We start from the raw sequence: 19,650 nt of genomic DNA, 5'->3' as shown, positions 1-19,650 counted from the left end.
ACATTTTCTTTCTTGTAGCTCATTTTAAGAATACAGTATATGTTATATATAACATATAAACTGTGTATTAATTGACCGTGTTATTGGTAAGGCTTCTAGTCAACAGTAGGGTCTTAGTAGTTAAGTTTTTGGTGAGTCGAAAGTTAAATGTGGATTTTTGACTGTTTGTGGTGGGTCAGCTTCAAACAGGTTGAGTTTGAAATATTTATTGGGCCATCGGAGTGGAGATAATTTCATAGAGCATCATCCGAGCGATACCTTCCTTGTTCAGATCCTGTTTATTAGCCTTTTCATTGAAAGACATTTCATTGGTTTGGAAGGAGGCATTTTTCAACTGCTGAATTACTTCCCAAGTAATAATAATGAAAAATAATTAAGGCTTCTCTCCCTCCCCACATATATTGTTTTATTATTACACAATCCTATGAAAAAATTTCATTTGGCATTCTAGGCTGTTTTACAACTGAGAAATCTGAGGGCTCAGCAATAAAGAAATTTATTTAAGGTTTCTTAGGTAGTGGAGCTGAGATTTGAATCAAGTTCTGGTTGACCATAATCCTGTTTACTAGACTTTAAGCTCCTTGGGTTTAGCTATTTTGTTACTGCTGAGTCTTCAGTAACTGGCACATAAAGGCATATAATAAATACTAGTTGGGTTAATGGATTAATGGATGAATGAATGAATATTGCTTCCCAACACTTGAGCTTCTAGTAGTTAAACTGTCAACCGCAAAGATATCTATCTGTGTCTTTCAAGGTTGTGTTTAAGAAAATTACATATAGATATAAATATAAGTGATTTTTAAAATATAAATTACATATAAATATAAATTTATATATAAATTATATTTGTATAAATATAAATGAAGCCACTTTAAAATGGAGCTGGAACTGCCATCCCAGAGGAACTGCTTTGCACATCTTATGCCTCAAACCTTTGGAATGTTAAAACAGAGCAAAATAATCTTTGGACTGGGCGTAAAGCAACCTTGTGTCCTGAAGAACTGTTTGCAAAGTTAACAAGAAAGCAGATGTTATGACTATCGGACTGATGGCTACTGGACTGAAAATTAATATTGTTGAGAATTAGCATCACTATGTTATATCTTATATGCACTAATAGAAATGCCTTTCTTCTAGTTATATAATTGTTCCCCTTCCCTTTCTCATAAATACCTTTGCCTTTGCCTCCTATTTGGAACATCATTTGGGCTTCTGACTGAATCAGTGCTTCCCAAATAGGTATTCTATTTTTTGACCTTTAATAAATGTTTATTGCCTCTCACTTTGAAAGGTCTTTTATTTTTAGATTATCAGTTGTTTTGGCCATCTATTTAATGAATCTTTTCACAGTGATGTAGTGATAAGACCACAGAAGAATTCAGAAAATGTTTGAGGGGATTTCTAGCTAATTTTTCTCTTCGTCCTCCCCATGATTGTGAAACTAGTATTGAAGTCGCGTTCGTAGAACTCTTTCTGAGTTTAGGCTAATCTTGTTTCTAGTAGAAGTTTTGACAAGAGTGTTTTCCTTAACTTGAAAAGTGGTATCATTCATAGGAATTGGGTCTGTGTTGGCTCTTGAGAGCTGTTTCCACTTTGGAGTCTAGGTAGCAAGTAGGACAATGGAAGGAGGTGGTCTCTCAATATACCTCTCATACATTTCCTACTACATAAGGGCATTTCAGCATTCCTGTACTTGATAACATAATTACTGTTTGCACTTTCTGTGTTTACTTGCTCTTTATGTTGGTCATTTCTTGTTATCATGGCCACCATTGTTTACTTAGATAGTAAATTCTTAGATCAGTGATTTCCAAAGTGAACCACAAGCATTTCTTTCCTTAACATGTTCATTTTAGCACTTCACCTTGCTATAGTAATTGCTCGTGTCTGTTTCCTACCCAGCAAATTAATTAAGCAGACACTTTGTGTCAAGGGAGTAATTAATAACTTTCTAGAGTATTGATATAGTGCTTAGCTTTTCTACAAGTGATAATTTTCTTTTTTCTTCATCACTGACGTCTCTTATTTTCTACATCTTATAAATCACATGTCCTGTCCATGTGCCCACTATTCTAGTTTCTATGATTTTGACTACTCAGGTACCTCAGAGAAGTGGAATCATATAGTATTTGTCTTTTTGTGACTGGCCTTTTTCACTTACCACAATGTTCTAAAGGTTTATCCATGTCGTAACATGTGACAAGATTTTCTTTCTTTTTAAGGCTGAATAATATTGCATTGTAAGTGTATACCACGTTTTACTTATTCATTCATCTGTTGATGGACATTTGGGTTGCTTCTACCTCTTGGCTATTGTGGATTATGCTTTTGTGAACATGGGTGTGTATGTGTCTCTTTGAGATCCTGTACTCTATTCTTTTGGTGTGTACCCAGAAGTAGGATTGCTGGATGATATGGTAGCTCTAATTTTAATTTTTTGAGGAACCACCTGTTACTGGTAGTAGTTGCAACATTTTACAATCTCACCAATAGTGCAGAAGAGTTCCAATTTCTCCACATTCTTGTCAACACTTGTTACTTTCTGGGTTTTTTTTTTTTTTTTTTTTTTAGAGTAGTCATTTTAATGGGCATGAGATGATATCTCACTATGGTTTCCATTTGCATTTCTCATTTGTTACAGAGACTGTCCTTTTCCATTGATACACAAGGATTTATTTCTGGGCTTTCTAGTTTATTCCATTGGTCTATTTGTTTGTCCTTATGCCAATCCCACAGTGTTTAATACAAATCTAATTTTGTTTCTTCCTGCATAAACCCTTTTATGGCTTCTCATTAACTTTAAGGTAAAGTCAAAATATCTTATTCAGCTACTGTTTATTCTGTGGCCTCAGTGCTTGCTTCTTTGACCTTTTTGCTTCTGTCTTAACTGTGCACTATAGCCCTACCGAACCTCTTTTAGTTCCACAAATAGGACATGACCCTTTCCATCTTTGGGCCATTACACAAGCTCTTCCCACTGCCTAGAACACAACCTCTCCAACTTCCATTGGCTTAGCCAAGTCCTACTTTACCTTCAGGACCCAGCTTAGATATCTCATTCTGTGGGAAGCCTTTTATAGTCTTCAAAGATGAGTTAGGTAACCCTCTTATGTGCTCCCATAATACAATAGTATTTACCATTGATTTTAATTCTCTATTCGCATGTGTATGTAGATTATAAATTCCTTGACGGTTTTCTTTACATTTGCATCCATTGGTTCCTAGCACAGTGCCTGGCAAATGATAGCTGCTTATCATATTGTTGATTGAATAAATCGGTGACATTTTTCTAGCTCAAAACTTTCAGTAATATCCTCATTGATCACAGTGTTTCCTCATTGAAAACAGTTTATTTTCTAACCTTAGTTGCTTACCAGAATTGCTTGTGAGCTTTTTAGAAAGTACAGATGGCAGGGCCTCACATAAGACTTATAGAATTAAAAGTCTTGGATGAAGCCTAGGCATTTGTAATATTTAAAAATAAATTAACAGAGCCCCGTAATTATGATGTATGCTAGGGTTAAAACACAGAAATGAAGATAAACTCTTAGCCTGGTATCCTAGTCCTCTATGTGCTGCCATCATTCTGTCTTTTTTCTCCTTAACAAGTACTCTATAATTCAGGCAAACTGGCTTTTATATGTTTACTAAACGTGGTCTGTGTTTTCTTGCCTCCTTATTCATATTATTTCTTCAGCCTGGAACATATACTCTTTTCCTTTATGTTATAAAAATCTTCCTTCCTTTTAAGACTTGGCTCAAAGTCTTCTAATTTCTCCATAAAACCTTTTCTGACTTTTTTCTTTGCTACTGCTGTGCTCCCCCACCCACTGCCTTCTTACTTGGTTATAATGTTTCCCTCTATTGATCTTCTTCTATATAATTTTTTGTACCTCTCTTATTATATATTCTGCCATGTACTTAAGTTATTTTTGCTTTAGTTTTCCTATACAAGCGTAAGCTCTTAGGTAGAAGGAACCCAAGCTCCAGGGTCAGAAGGCTTAGGTACAAATCCAGGCTCCACCATTACTAGTTGAATTAGCATAGGGAAGTTATTTAAATTCTCTGGGCTCAATTTCCTCATTTATTATAAAAAGATTACAAGAATGTCTCAAGATGCTGCAAGGTTCAAATGAGGTCACTATGAAAGTGCTTTGTAAAACCAATTAGTTGCTGGTTATTAAATATAGCATCTAACAGTATAGTATTAGATGGTATCTTACTTATCTGTATCCAGCAGTACCTTGTGTTTAGAAGACACTTTATGGATATTGATCAGATGATTAAATGGGGGAAAAGGAATCAAACATTTTATGCCATCTCAAAAGTGAAGTCGAGGTAAATTTTCTAACAAATTTATCACCTCTGTGAATTGCTGGAACTCTTCATAGATGGGCTTTGGCGTTTTTCAATTCCAAGACCTCTTGCATAGTCATCCTTTGACTCTGTAACTAATTTGCTCAACAACTTATATTTTATCGAACTAGTCTATCAAACACATATTTCCGGTACACCAAGAAGGAATAGAACTGAGCACTGGACTTTTAGAAATACAAATAAAGCAACAGGCGGGTTACTTACCTGATAAGTCTTTAAGTCACCTAAGGTATTTGAATGAAAAAATATTTCATTTTTTTAAGCCAATGACTTATTGTACTTGGCAGTACCAGGGACACTATTTTTAGAATAACTTTTTTTCTAATTATAAAATCATACATATTCATTAAAGAAATAGCTCATATTTCTGGAATATTAAGTGCTTTACATGCATTTTCTTTTTTCATCCATATGATAACCCTCTGAGATATAGCCATTATTGTTGCTATTTTATATAAGAAGAAACCAAGAAATAGGGAGATTAAATAATACTTGAAAAGCTGCTCTTTCTCACATTTTACCTAGCTAATAACTCCTTAATTTTCAAGTCTTAGATTACATTTTCACTTCATTGTGGAGCTTTTCCTAATGATCTCCCTCATCTATATTGTGACTTAGCTTATTATTCTCTTAGATAGCACTGTTTTTCATTGTAGCACATCTCCTGACATAATTCTTCATTTATTTGAATGTTTGTTTATTGTCTCTCTATCATATGTCAGTTCCATGAGGACTGGGACCATTTCCTCTTTTGTTTACCACTAGCAATAAATAAGTAGCAGGTCACTGAAGATTTGATTATGAGATGTTTGATGTAAGAGTTAAAAATCGATAGGGAAAGTTGAATCATAGTTTTTTGAATCTGTGGATAAACAATCATTTTGATGTTTATAGTATAGTAATTTACGTGCACAGAAAAACACTCATACTACTTCAAGTGCATTAAACAAATATGTTCTTTAAAGTGGTGAATGGGTTTGTAGTGTCTGTCTGTGGGAAATGTGAAGGAAATTGGGGAAGTATCTTTATAGCCTCTTCTACTTGGCTTCCAGCTGCTGATAAAAGAAGTATCTTCTATAATTTCCAAAAGGAGAACTCAGTTATAGTTTTTCAGTTCATGTGATTTTGACCACTTTAAGGAGTCTGCTGATAAGGGTGGTAAAAGTATTCTCAGAATTTTGTATCAGTAGATGGCTAAACACACTATTTTGTATTTCACTTTATATCTAATGCTACCATGTTCTGCCATATAGTGGGCATTCGAAAATATTTGTTTTGTGTGGTATTTATCAGAAAATTCCTCTAAAAGCATATTTCTCTTTTTGATCGTAAATTACGTTAATTAGTACATTGGGAGAGTTTCTAATAAAAGAGGGAACTTGAAACTCACCTCCATCTATTTAAATGTACTTAATCATTCATTTGTTCATTCAACAGTTTATTGTTCACTTTACAAGGTACTGGGCTTACAGAGTTGAGAAACACCTGGTCTCTGCCATCAATAGTTATAGTACAATGTGATAAGCGATAGTAGAAATACATACAGGGGCCTAAAGTGGCACAAAGTGTGGGATGGGGTATCAGGAAATGCTTTCCAAAATAAGAGACTCAGGCTGGATTTAGAAGGATGAATAAGAATTAGCAAAGCTATGAAGGGGAAGAAGAGTGTTCTGGGAAATAGATAAGCATTTATGAAAGCGTAGAGAGTGAAACATTCAAATATTCTGAAACACATTTTGGATTTTCTTTCTCTGAGTTGGTTCATTACCACTGACTGTTTCAGTCAGGCAGGCCCTAGTGGACCTCCTGGAATGGAGGCCGAACTGTGGCAAACTTGGGCCTTGGAAGACGTACTTGCAGACGTATATGCTTGCAGTGGCTGTGGAACCTCAGCTGAGAACAGGAGACTCCTTTGGAGCACAAGCCTCCCTCAGGGTGCTCTTGGGATGCCTGTCCTGGAATTACCCAGGACAGTGACAAAGCTTTCTTTTCTTCTTTAAATCAAGTCAGCAGGATGGGGTGTCTGCTAGCCTTTGTGTTTGGAGCTGACCAACAAACATACAGCGGCCAGCATAATGGCATTGTTGAGCTTCAGTGAAAACTAGGTCGGGGCTCAGCCCCTCCTCTGTAGAAAGCCCATCCAAAGAACAGAGGTTCAACAAGCCACTGTTTGGCATTGATGCTGGTTTTTGACTTGCTGATGGCACAGAAGATTACAGCATCTCTTCTCATTGCTTCTCTGAACACCTCAATTTGGAATCTCTGAGTCGCATTTGACTATTTTCCCCTCAGTTCTCATATCTACCATTCAGTTACTAAATTCTTTAGATTCTACCTCTGCATATTCTTACTCTAGCCCACTTTTTCATGCCTGAAATAGCACTCTAAATCAGGCATTTGGCCATCTCTCTTCTGGACTGTTGCAGTCCCCTCCTTTCATCCCTTCTCTCCTACTTATACTTCATGCAGAAAAGAAAAGGAATACTAATCTCTGTACTTTATATTTGTGTTCCTTTGCATAGAATGTCTTTCTTCTAACCCTACGTATGTGCATCCATGAAATGGAAATGAATCCTCAACAATGAGTGATTGATTAGTCAGGCCTAGGTGTCCCCCATAGTACTCCAGGTAAAGGGATCAGCAATGTATGTACATATGCAGGTAAGCATGGAGTGAAACCTTTATAAGCATGAGTGAAAGGCTTTGTATGCCATGCTAAGGATTGTGGGTTTTATACTAAGAGTATAGGGCATCATTGAATAATTTTAACAGGGGAGTGGCTTCAGGTTGGCATTTCAGAATGATTTTTGGCTGTATTATGTGAAATGGATTGGAATGAGGGCTAAGTTTGTTCAAGATGAAAAAAGGGGACCAGGAGACTAGTTTGGAAGCTAATGGAGCATCCCAGAAAAGGAAAGATGATGAGAAGATATTGGTAGTGGGGAGAATGAATTATGTACTATGAGCTAAGCGTGGAGCTGGATATACTTTGTATACCTTATCTCTTTTAATTATTCCCTGCCTTTGATTAAACACCAAATCCTGTTGATTCTACCTCTGAGATGTCTCCAGATATTAACCTCCTTTCCATTCTTGCTGCCATTGACTTATTCGGGCCTTTGTTACTTCCCACCTAGATGATTCTAGAAGCCTCCTAACTATTCTCCAAACCTCAATTCCTGACCTTTCCATACAGTTTTTTTTAAAATTACTGTTAGAATGATATTTCTGTGTAGCATATCTGATTATGATATTGTTCTGTGTGAAAAAAAAATTATTAGTTGATTATATGTCATCTCTCCTAGACCATGAACAAGAGCAGAGACTGGCCCCACTTACCTTTGTGTTTTCATATAGTAGGTTTTCAGTGTTTGTGTAGGTGGATGGGTAGAGAGATGGATGGATCTTCGTCAGGACAACCTTGCTCATTGGGTGATAACAAATGATCTCTGTTAGTTGGATGGCAGCACATTATCTGCCTTGGGTAAGCACTCTAGCTCTAGGCTAGTTGGGTAGATTTTTCAAAAAGGAACAATCATTTTTACAGTTGATATTTTCTTTAGAGTCTCTCTGAAAATGAGTTTAAACCACTGTTTAGAGATAAGCTTGTTTGGTTGTGGATATCAGTACATTGATAATTCAAAGTAAAAAAATTAAAAAGCAATCATTTTTTCTTATTCTTCTTACTGGTTATGATCAGGTGAGGCTACTATAGCTCACTAGAATCTGTAAGAATTGGGAATAGGAGCCCTGGGTATGTAGTGGGTGGTAGGTACTGCTTCATGCTGCTCCAGAATAGTCCCTGTGTAGGTGTGTGTACATGTGTCTCTCTGTGCCTGATTTGGTCCATCGGAGGTTATAGCAGATGTATAGGAAGAACCATACTCCTAACTATCTTTTAGAATTTAACTTTTAGGATGTTATCTCCTCTCTGGAACTTTCTGTACTCCTCAGGCAGAGTCAGATTATACTTCCATACCCTAGGTTACCTCAGCTAAAGGGTTATTGGTATTATTTACTTACCTGTATGTCTTTCACTGTACTTTAAAGTAGAAAGTGAATGTTATTCATCTTTACACACCCACATTAACTATGTACTAGGCACTCTTCTAATCACTGGGGGACATAATGTTGATGTAAACAGACATATTCTTAACTCTCATATGGATGTGGCAGGAGCGGGAGGCGTGCTCAATAAATGTAGAAATAACTTGAATCGATATTCCTGAATGGAGAGCTGAGTTTTAACTTATCTCTCCCTTTGGCAATTTTTTAAGAGTGTTGATCATCAGCATACATTTATTTATTTATTGCCTTCTAGGGAGAGTCTTCAATGAAATCAAATATCAAACAAATGAAACGGCACAAACTCTTTTATTTTATTAGATCATGAGGAGGAGAGGCAGGTTTTGGTGTAGGTAAGGTTGAGGAACAGTCCCTGAAAGGTACTGAAGTACCTGTAGCACATTTGATTGGCTGTTATTAATAGTTTTCTGAACTTGAAAGTTTGAAAGAAAAACTATAAGAAATGTAAAAGGTAAAATTTCTCTGGTAGATTATTGAAATGTATTGCCAGTGCCTTAGGTTGTTTTGTATGGTTGCCCAAGGGAGTAAAATGAAAGCAAAGCGGCTGTTGTCCTCATATGAGAAAGCTGAATGTGCTAGTTGCTCTTGCCTCTGCTTCTCATAGAGGGATTTGTTCAGAGGACTCACCAGCTGAGTCTGCACTGGGAATTGCTTATGGGGAAGTGAACGTTCCAACTAATGAGCACACAGAATGTGTAGCAACTTAGAAATCTTCCTTGTTGGCAGATCTCAAACTTCCTTTCCTCATAGATGCAAAAGATCTTGAGACATTGAGAAGTTGTGGTTTCTGAAAGCCCAGAGGCTTATCAGCACCACCAAAGTATTCACCAAAGGCCAACAAGAGAAATTGGTTGTAATGGTAAACTCCATTTGGTTTCTCTCTCTGGTCCTGGTTTGTGCTTTTACTATCTTGCCTAGAAAATCCAGATCCTACTCACCTTGTTACACCTTTCTCCTCTGCTCTCCATTCTCTGACTTTGTCTATGGATTTCTCAGACCTTCAGAGACATGGTTAAACAGAATAAACATGTGTTTCTCTGAACCAGAATCAAAAGTCTTGGCTTAGCCTGGCCTACAAACAGTGCACGTACAGCCTTTTCATCATAGTCTTTTCTGCTGGGCCCTCAGCTGGGAAACCTGTAGATTCTGAAATAAGGCTTTCCATGTCACGTTGTCACCATGCCGAAAAAATGAACCACTTTTCAGTTCTTTCTGACTCTAAGAACTAAAGAAATTTGCCTGCATGACTAGGTACCGACTTTATTGCTCCCATGTAGCTTGGAGTTGGCAGGTTCAGTTTCTTTTTAGCAAATGAGCACCTCACATGTGAATCGTGGACAGATTCAGGCATAGTGAAGAGATGAAGGCACTGTGCTAATGCCATCCTTATGTCTCATTTTGAGATTTCCAAAGGTGGATTATTAAGCAGGATGGAGCAGGTCGACAGGATTCTCTCTTGAGAAATTAGGTGTATTTTTAGCCATTCTGTCTGCCTTGCCAAACATGATCTGCCTCATCCAAGGATCTGAAGTGTTGCATTGTGCTGCCCCCAACTGGTTCTTTTTGGTGCTTCTGTTACCACATCAGAAAATCTCATTATATGACACTTAAATTTTTTCTAAGCACTTTCATATATTTGCATTAGATTCTCAAAATAACATTGTGAGTTATATGGATCATGGATTATCATACCTTCTTTATAGGTGGGAAAACTGAAGGATAGCCTTATTAGTTGATTTTTCTAAAATTACATGACTATTAAGAGGCAGAATTAGACTAAAATTCAGTTCTCTTAGGTTCCCTAGTCTTTTGTAAATTCAATAATATCCCCCATAATAGGCATAAAGAGCCTAATTTTAAGCTTAGAGGGATTTCCCCCTTTTTATCCCTTGGAAGGAAGGAGATAATAATACATCATGTAAGGTTTGAATAAATTCATTAACCTAATTGGCAAAAACTTTGAGCTCCTGTTCTGCATGAGGCTCTCTGACTCAGATGCTATGGCCTCTAGCTCTCTATTGTAACGTGGTGCTTAAGATCATGGACCCTGGAGCAAGACTGCCTGGGTTTGAACCTGGTTCTGCTCCTTAATAGTTAGATAACCTTAAGCAAATTTTTTAACTTCTAAATGTCTTTTGTAAAATGAGGATAATAGTATACTTACCTCATAGGGTTTTGTACAGATTAAATGAGATAATGTAGAACAGTGCCTGGTACAAAATAAGCAATATGTACATAAATGTTAGCTGTTTTTATTATCATCTTTATATAAATATGCTTATTTGCTTTTTTAAAAAAAAAAAAGCAAAACAACCCTTCATGGGTAGGTAGGGATGACGAACAGCCAGATTTCTTGAAAGAGTATGTCTTCACATAGTTTCTCCGTAGTCTTATCTCTTACTCACTCCTCAGTTCACTGTGGTCTTACTCTGGTCTTAACAATTTTACTGAAACTGCTCTGGCTATGGTTGCGGTGACTTCCTAGTTACAAATTCAGTAGACACTTTTAATGTTCATGTTATTTGACTTATAGCATTTGTTACTTTTGGTCTTTTCCTTTTGAGAATGTGCTCCTTCTTTGACTCCTATACGATGTTCTTGCTTGATTCTTCTTCCTCTGCCTGCTCTTTTAAACATTAGTTTTCTACCTTACAGGTTAGCCCCTGGGCAATTTTATACATTCCTTGGCTTCAGTGACTAATTTAGCTCAATGTTACTGCCTCCTAAATGTTATCTTTAGCCCAGACTTTGTTCCTGAACTTTGAACTGACTTTCTACCTCAGTTGTCCTAAAAGCCTTTGAACTCAGAATGTCCTGGCTGAACCCGCTATCTCTTAACATTGCCTCTTCTGAAAACCTGCTTCTCTCCCTGTATTCTGGATATTTAATAATGGCATCCAGGGACCAATAATTTAGGATCAACCTATAGCTTTTCATTGCCCCTACCCCCCTATCCAGACAGTCATCAAGGTGTTTTGTTGTTGTTGTTGTTGTTATTGTCGTTGTTGTTGTTAACTCTGCCATCTAAATACATCTTGAATCTTGCTCTGTTCCAATGCCTCCGCTATTGCCTTAACTCAGGCATCTTTCTTTCATCAGGATTATTGCAATAATCTCCTAACCTATTTTGCCTTCTCCATATTTTCCACTCTAATCCATCTATCATGCCATTGCTAAAATAATCTTTCCTTTAAAAAGTAAATATGAACACGTTGCTCTTCTGCTTAAGAGACTTTCTTTTCTTCCCTATAGACAAGATAAAGTCCATATATCTTAGCAAAGCATATCAGCTTCACTTGCCTCTCCTATTCATGTACTGTCACTTAACCTTTATCTTTGTATATGCTGCTCCCTTTGTGTGGTCTGTCTTTCCTGCTCCCCCAGGTTATCTTTTTGACCCCTTATTTCCTCTATACAGCTTTTCTGACATGTCCAGATTGAGTTAGTCACTTTATTCTCTGCTCTGCATAGTGCTGTTGTACATGTACAAAGCTATATTTTAGCATTTACCACATGATATTGTTTATTGTTTGTCTATATCCCTTCACAGATTGTGATCTCTTCAAAGGAAAGTAACTTTGTGAGTAGCACCTGCCATAGTGCCTGGATGCAGAATAAGCCCTCAGTAACTTAAAAAACAAACAAAACATACAGTCTCTATCTTCTAGGCATTTACTCTCTACTGGTTTCACAACCAGACAAATGGTAGCTGGGTTTTCCTTCTGTTTTGCAGTATATCAACTCTGGAAACCTGGAACAGTTGCTAGACAGTAACCTGCATTTGCCCTGGACTGTGAGGGTGAAACTGGCCTATGACATAGCAGTGGGCCTCAGCTACCTTCACTTCAAAGGCATTTTCCATCGGGACCTCACATCTAAGGTACGAAGGCTTTACTTGCACAACTCTTTGAGACACTGTCCTCCATTACCAAGAAAGCTGTGTTAAACCAGTCGTTAATGAGCTTTGGAATGATGGAGCCCTCTTATAGATTTAACATTTAATTACAGAGGATACAACTTATTACTCTGTATAGCTAGTCCTTAGAAAGCCAATCTCGGCTCACAGCAGGTAACTTTTAATGTTGAGCCAGGCAACACATACATCTCGAGAACCTTCACATTTGACTTCAGTCTCCTAAATATATGTGTTGCAGAAGCAGATGGCATGAAGAGGGTTAAGAGGTTTTTGCTCTGTAGGAATGACCTCCAGGAAGTCAGAATGACCTCCAGAATGACCTCAGCTCTTAACTGAGAGCAGGAGTTTAGTGATTTTTAGTCACTTGAGTGCAGGTTTTGAGGGCCGTAATGTACTGACCCATTTTCTATCTGTGTGATTGAGTTTCTGCCATCCTGCCAGTTCCTCTTTGGCATCAGCTGGTCTCTGTAGTATTCTCTTGCCCTCCAAATTGCTGTGTGATCAGGTTAGAAAAGACTTGTTTTTAGAGGAAGTTGGCCATGCTTCAAAGCAGACACCTCAGTGCCAAGTGGCCCAGGACACCACCAGGATAAAGCTTATATAAATAATACGGCTTGATAATTGACGTGGGAGGTTTAAATCACCTAATATGACTTCTGTCCAGGAGCTGACTTAGAAGACTTCTAGGGAGGTCTATGGGAGTTTTGTACTTGTCCAAGAATAGCTGTCATTTCATTCCCCACCTTCAACACATACACATGCACATATGCATTCATGCATATATATATTCCTATACCCCTTCCTTCATGGATGGAAGGGTAAGGGAGCCTGTTATAATAAAAAGTTTGCAAAGGAAACAAAAGCAGGCTGTACTCTCTGAGCCAATAAGGCCTAAGGCAGTCAGTCTCCAGCTACCTCACACTAGAATGGTTCTGGTGTTCCAACAGCAGTACTGTCCCTGGGGGACCCTGGCCATTGGTTTATAAACTACTATACAGAAAATAGCTTTGGGGAGGTGATTGTGGGGCCTATGGGTATGGCAGGGCCATTTGTAGTCAACTGTACTGTTACCGAAGGAGCACTAAGCCTGTCAAGTGGAATCTAGTGACCAGCTGAAGCCTAGTTGTGAGGAGTCCTTTATCTTCATCAGTACCTCCAAGGACTGGACAGTTGGATGGTTTGGACTTGGAAGGTGGTATCTTTTCCCTTCATCAGCCTTTGCTTATCCCCTAGAATGTTATAGAAGTCAAGAAGGAGAAAAACTGCACTTGTTTCAGGTAGAATTGTATCAACTTAGACACTGCCTTAAGTTGATAGCCTGTTCTCACTTCAGGCATGCAGCCAAAAATCAAATCTTTGTGTCCTACTCAGAGAGCATCATTTCCTCCAAGGTGGAAGGAGATCATGACAAGATATCAATTAGTCACACAGCTATTTTCCCCACACCTACATGAGTGTCTCCTATGCCTGGAACCATGGATGAGGGTATATTAGAAAAGGACAATTTCTGACCTAGAGGTACTTAGTCTTGTTGGGAAATAATTGAAAAACAGTCCACAGCATTTTTACAATTAAGTGTTTAGCCACAGACTATAGGTTTTCAGAGAAAAGAAATATTGCTAGACTTTAGGAGGAAAGCTCTCCCAGTGAGTTCCTAAGACCTCATCATATTCTCTTCTGTGCTCCCAGAGCACTTTATCTCATTGTGATAGTATCCAAGTGTGATTCTGTCTGGGCTTGTCATGTTGTAAAAATGACTGATAAACCTTTTTGGACCTATAGGGTGCTGTTATTTGGTTTTCCTGTTAGGGAGTAGGTGTTCCCAGTGTCAATGGCTTGAGATGAGAAACTAGGAATTTAGAAAGAACTGGGTCTCTGTGCTTTCCTGGGTCTGAACTTTAAGGAGGTATTGAAGATACTTCTAGGTGGTGAGAACAAATGAGTTTACAAACTGGAGACAGGCTGAGAAGTGCACTGTAGGGAATTTCAAATTGAAGAAAAACAAATGAATTTTACAAGCCAGACGATGTACCAGGAGAGACTGTCTGTGTTCATTGCCCTTTTATCATCTCTGAGTGTTTGCCTGAATGTTTCATCCTCTTTGTAATTGTGTGGCAGGGATTAAGGAGGAGGTTGTATGTCTACACCTAGGTCAGAGCAGCCCTACCCAGGAGACAGTGACTATAAGAGTGGGAAGCCCCAAGGGAGAAATAAGACTAAAGGGACAGAGGAGGGCTTTGAGGTTTCCAAATTATCTCCTCATTGGCAACCTTGGGTCTAAATTTGATATCTTAAGGAACAATAAAAAGATTTACTTATACTTTAGTGGTGTACACTTTATATTATTTGTTCTATTATGTTGCATCTTGTACCTAGCATTGAACCTGTGAGAGTAGGGGCTTCCTGGTTCTCTTTCAGAGAATGCACTTGATAGCACAGAGGCCAAAACATCTGATTGAGAGCTGAGATTTTGAGTCCCAGACCCAGTTTTGTCCCACCCCTCCAAATGACTTCAATGCCTTTGGACCTCAGTCTGTAAAATAGAATTTTGTCCTTGACCTCACAGGAGCCATCAGTCTGGGCTTCTCAGACCAGAGCTCACAGGAGGGATTTAAAGTAGTGGGAACACATTCTACATGGGTAAAAAGCAGATGCCTTTTTCCAAATGATCCTGAGCCTGTGGTAGAAGCAAAGAAGATCCCTAGTTTCCTATCAGAATGTCTCCTGAAAGCAGTATTCCCTTTGCAGGATTCACACATCAGTGGTTACAGCAATACTGCTTTCAAGAGTGAAAAGTCTGTCAGATATAGCTGTTCAGTCTAATTTTGTAATTACTTCTAAGAAATAGCCTGATACGGATTTGTGCTGTGGCGATGCTGATAGTTTACTTAGAAGGAAGTGGGAGGTAGTATAGCTTTAAAAATATTCAGTTCATGAGCTCCATCAAGAAGTGGCAATAACCACACACAGGCTTTTTACCTGTAGCTCTAGGAGTAAGTAGTACAAAGATATATTAGGCTTGGCTCTGAGGAGCAGCTGAGAGAGCAGTTTGTTTCTGCTTATTATCATTACTGTCCAGGATCAGGCAAGCAAAACTGTGTTTGGTTACCACTAGGAGTGTGAGTTATGAATTGTACTTCTAGTCTTGGTTGTTGGTTTTTGTGTATATATATATGTATTTTTTCATGGATTCCGAAGAAGCCACCCTGCTGAATCGATCAGAGTGAATTGCCTATCCAGCTATACCACACAACAACTAGGAACAGAAAATGCCAATTTTCAGAGACTGAAGAGAGCATGAATTAGGAACAAAGGTTAATGCTGGAGGAATATAGAGAGTGTCTCTTAGGACACCCTGTAGTTTATTTATTTATTTATTTTGTAGTTTGATAGCTTATTTTAATGAAGTAAAAATGTGTTATAAAAGTTATAAAACCATTCCTGTTTATTTTATACATTTAGGCAGTGAGTTATAGAGCAAACCAAAAACTAGGAGACAACATTTGTAGTAAATGTAACAGATAACAAGTAATAATCTTAAAATGTTGATTAATAAGAACATTAAAGTTATAATAAATGAGAGAAAAAAGTATAAAAATATTGGGAAACAATTCACAGAAGAGGACATAAATGTCTAGCACACATCACAAATGTTTAACTTCAATGAAAATCAGAACAGTTCAATAGCATTCTGACATTTTAAATTAATAGACGTTTTGAAAATAATGCTGTATTAGTTTCCTAGGGATGTTATAATAAAGTATCACAATAGTTGTTTTTTATAATGAGAATCATCAGTAGCTTTTAGGTACCATTTATACTGTGCTAATAGAGAATATAGTATTGAGGACACAGAAATTACTAGAACCCTATCTGTACCATTCATGGGCTTTTAGTCTAGTTGAGGAGACAGATTTGTGAAGAGATTATTACACAAGAGCTGTGGTAAAGATATGGGATCACATGATGAGATGGAGGGCAAGGGATGGGGACACATTATAGCAAACCAGATAATCTTCTAAGAGACTTAGTCTCTGGGCATTTAGGAGGGCATTTCAGTCTGTGATCTTCCTGTGCTGTGGTGGTTTCATGTAGTGCCAGTATTGACTGTGCAGTTGTTCTAGGAGACCTCAGGAAGTGCTCCCAAGTGTCTACTCTGGCTCAGTTCTGAAAGATTTGTGTTGGCTTCCAGAAATGCATTCATGGCCACTTCTTTGAATCTCTTGTCAGCTCAGTCCCCACTATGGAGAGTCGAATATATGATTAGTGTATGCTTTTGACATATACTTTTGAAAGGAGCCCAGTTGCTTCAGTCATCCGTCCAAAGTTTCATATAACAAACTTTTGCTAGCTCTCTCTGTGTGTCTGTGATACGTTAGAGATACAAAGATGAATGGGATCCTTCCCTGCCCTTGAAGAGGCAAATATGTAGTATGCGTGAGAACAAAGAGGAATAGGAGCCAGGCAGCAGCAGTGCCTAAGCTTCTTTTTGAACTTGAAAAGGTCACCTCTTGCCTTAGGGAAGTCTGACTGGGCCTCTCTTATGTCTTCTGCTTACTCTAGGCAAGGATACTTTTGAATAAAGCATTTTCATCCTCTATGCAATGGACCTTGCATCCCAAACAGCCTGAAAATTGGTCTGGCTTCTTCAGAACCCCACAGTGGTCTGAGCTTCATATTTTGTAGTCTGTACTGGGGCAATATCCAAATTGAGTGAGAAGTGCAATCATTACACTAGATGCCCTTGGATTAACTACATTGGAGGTAGGGGCTAGCATGCCAAATGAAGGCATCTTATTGTATTGCCTACACAAACAGTGCTGCCTTCTCCATGGGCCTCGGTTACTGCTGCTATCTTAAAACTACATTGCTTCTGCCATGGCCTTGCTGTCTCCAGTAGAAAGCTTTTCAGTTTGTTCTTCTTGAGAGGCCAAAATCATCAGGAAGGAACACTTTAGAATCAGGAGACCTGGGTTTTTACCACTTATAGTAGTAACCTTCACTTTTCTCATTTTAAATGTAAAAATCTCAGATCTGCCCACCTGACAATGTCATTTTGAAGAACTATTGGGATCTTGTTTGTGAAAAGTGTTTTATAATTTCTAAGGTGCCACACAGAGTATGCAATTTTTTCCTTACCCAAAGAGATAGGAAATATGCTTTAGGCCACCTCCTTCTTAAGGTATCCCTGCTTTCCTAAAGCTTATAGTCTGTAGCTTACAGTCTGTAGCTATAGGAGGGGCCTGTAGAAACGGACACTTTCATTATAATATGGCAAATGCTAAGGTTAGAGAGAGAATGCATAGGATGCTTTGAGAAAAGGATATTTAACCCAACCTGAGGGTATGGAGAAGGCTTCTTGGAAGAGATGGTGCCCAAGCTTGAAAATTGAATTCTACTTATTAAATATTGTGTGTGTGTGGGGGGGGGGGGGGAGGATGGTAATATTCCAGACCAGACCAGACAAAGGGAACTGCATAAACAAAGGCACAGAGGCACAAATAGTATGACGTGGAGACTGTGATGTTGGAGTGATAAGGGATACGAGTTGAAAAGAAAGGAGTCTGATCATATTATATCTAGCTTGGATTTTATCTTGTAGATAGGAAATGAAAAACCATTGTTAGCTTTTTTAAAGTAACAGCTTTTTTGAAATATACTTGCACATAAAATTCACCCTTTCAAAGTATATATTTCAGTGGTTTTTCATATATTCAACCATCACTACTATCTAATTTTCCTCATCCCAAAACAAAAACTCCATATCTTGTTCCCTCTCTTATCAGCCCTTGGCAACCACTAATCTATTTTCAGTTTCTATGGATTTCTTATTCTGGATGTTTCATATAAATGGAATCATACAATATGTCATTGCTCTGGCTTTTAAATAGAGGAGTAACACAGTTAGATTTTCATTTTATGAAGATCATGCAGGCAGGAATGAGGAAAGTGGATTCTGGAGATCAAGCCTGGCCCAAGCCACAGAGACCAGTTAGAACAGTATTGCAATAATCAGGAGGAATGATGAGGACCTGAACTAGGGCAATAGTAGTGGGGATGCAGAGGAGGGACTGATTTGAAAAATGCTTAGAAGCTAAAATTAGTTGGAGTCAGAGTTAAAAATCTAGACTAAATCCCAGGTTTCTAGCTTAGCAAACTGGGTACCAGCTGACATAAAAATACAGCTAGATTTTTAACTTTGGGGAGAATAAGATATGTTCAGGTTTGCATGTATGGAGTTCAGTATGAGTAATCCAGGAGGAAATGTCCAGAAATAGAATGTACAAATCTGCAGCTTGAGGATCAAGGTCGGGGCTGGGGATATACACTTGGAAATCATCAGCACAGAGGTGGTAATTAGAAAAGAAATATGGATTAGTTGCCACAAAAGCACACAAGAGTTGTAGGCCCAAGATAGAACCCTGAGAGCATCATCCTCATAGAATGAGAAGAACAGCCTGCATGGAAGTCTGTAGAGTAACCAAGGGTAGAAAAGGAAATCCAGAACTGTAGAGTCTTAGAAGCCAGGAGAGAAGAATAAAAAAGGAACGGGAGTAGCCTCTGACGAGCCTCTGATAGCTATCTGTTAGCTCTAGGAGCACAACTACTTATTTTCTGCATGCTCAAGTACTGTATGATTCCTGAATGATATGTAAAAACGCTGACAGAAGTAATCAGCAATGTCAACAGCAGAAAGGTCAAGTAATAAAAGGACAAATTTTGTCTCTTGAGCTTAATACTATGGAACTCATTGGGATCCTGTGTGAGAATACTTCCAGCAGAAGCCAGTGAGGAATGAGTGGGAGATAAGGAAAACCTCACTAGCTGAGGCCCTCTTAAGGACAGGCTCAGGAGTTTGTTGGACAACCCAATAGAGCTAATCCTGGTCAGCGTTTCTCCCATTTTTCTTATCACCTTTGATACAGACTCCTAAAGTTTGGCTCTTTGGGTTTTTAGTATCCTATCTTTGTTTTTTGGCTCCAATGCCCAGCTATTGGCTATGGAGAAGCTTAAAGAGGGGAAATGGTCACACTCCAGACCAGAGGCAGAGATAACCTTGCCCCATGTTGTGGGGTCCTGATTATCCCTGCTTTAGCCATTTCTCAGCCACTCAGAGAAGCTACTGTGGAGTCACTTACTCTCAAATGGATGGTTTGCAGTGAGTGAACAGGTTTCCATGAATGTGAAGATGGGGCAGAAAGTGAACAACTTTGACAAGGCAGTGTACTGTGGCCATGTTCTTTTCCTCACTTGCTGAATTTACAATC

General features: G+C 38.3%; 1 protein-coding gene across 1 annotated transcript in view; it reads left to right on the top strand.

Moving 5' to 3' along the window:
• Positions 1 to 19,650, top strand: part of TESK2 (testis-specific kinase 2) — a 107,357-nt gene that overhangs the window by 82,331 nt on the left and 5,376 nt on the right. The window contains exon 5 of the mRNA XM_011367582.2: positions 12,200 to 12,346. Within this exon, the coding sequence (XP_011365884.1) occupies positions 12,200 to 12,346 (147 nt within the window). The remainder of the gene's footprint in view (positions 1 to 12,199; positions 12,347 to 19,650) is intronic.

Source organism: Pteropus vampyrus, unplaced genomic scaffold, assembly GCF_000151845.1.
Source record: "Pteropus vampyrus isolate Shadow unplaced genomic scaffold, Pvam_2.0 Scaffold135, whole genome shotgun sequence".
NCBI lineage: Eukaryota > Metazoa > Chordata > Mammalia > Chiroptera > Pteropodidae > Pteropus > Pteropus vampyrus.
Note: the sequence above shows the minus strand (reverse complement) of the source record. Positions and strands in the feature narration are given on the sequence as shown.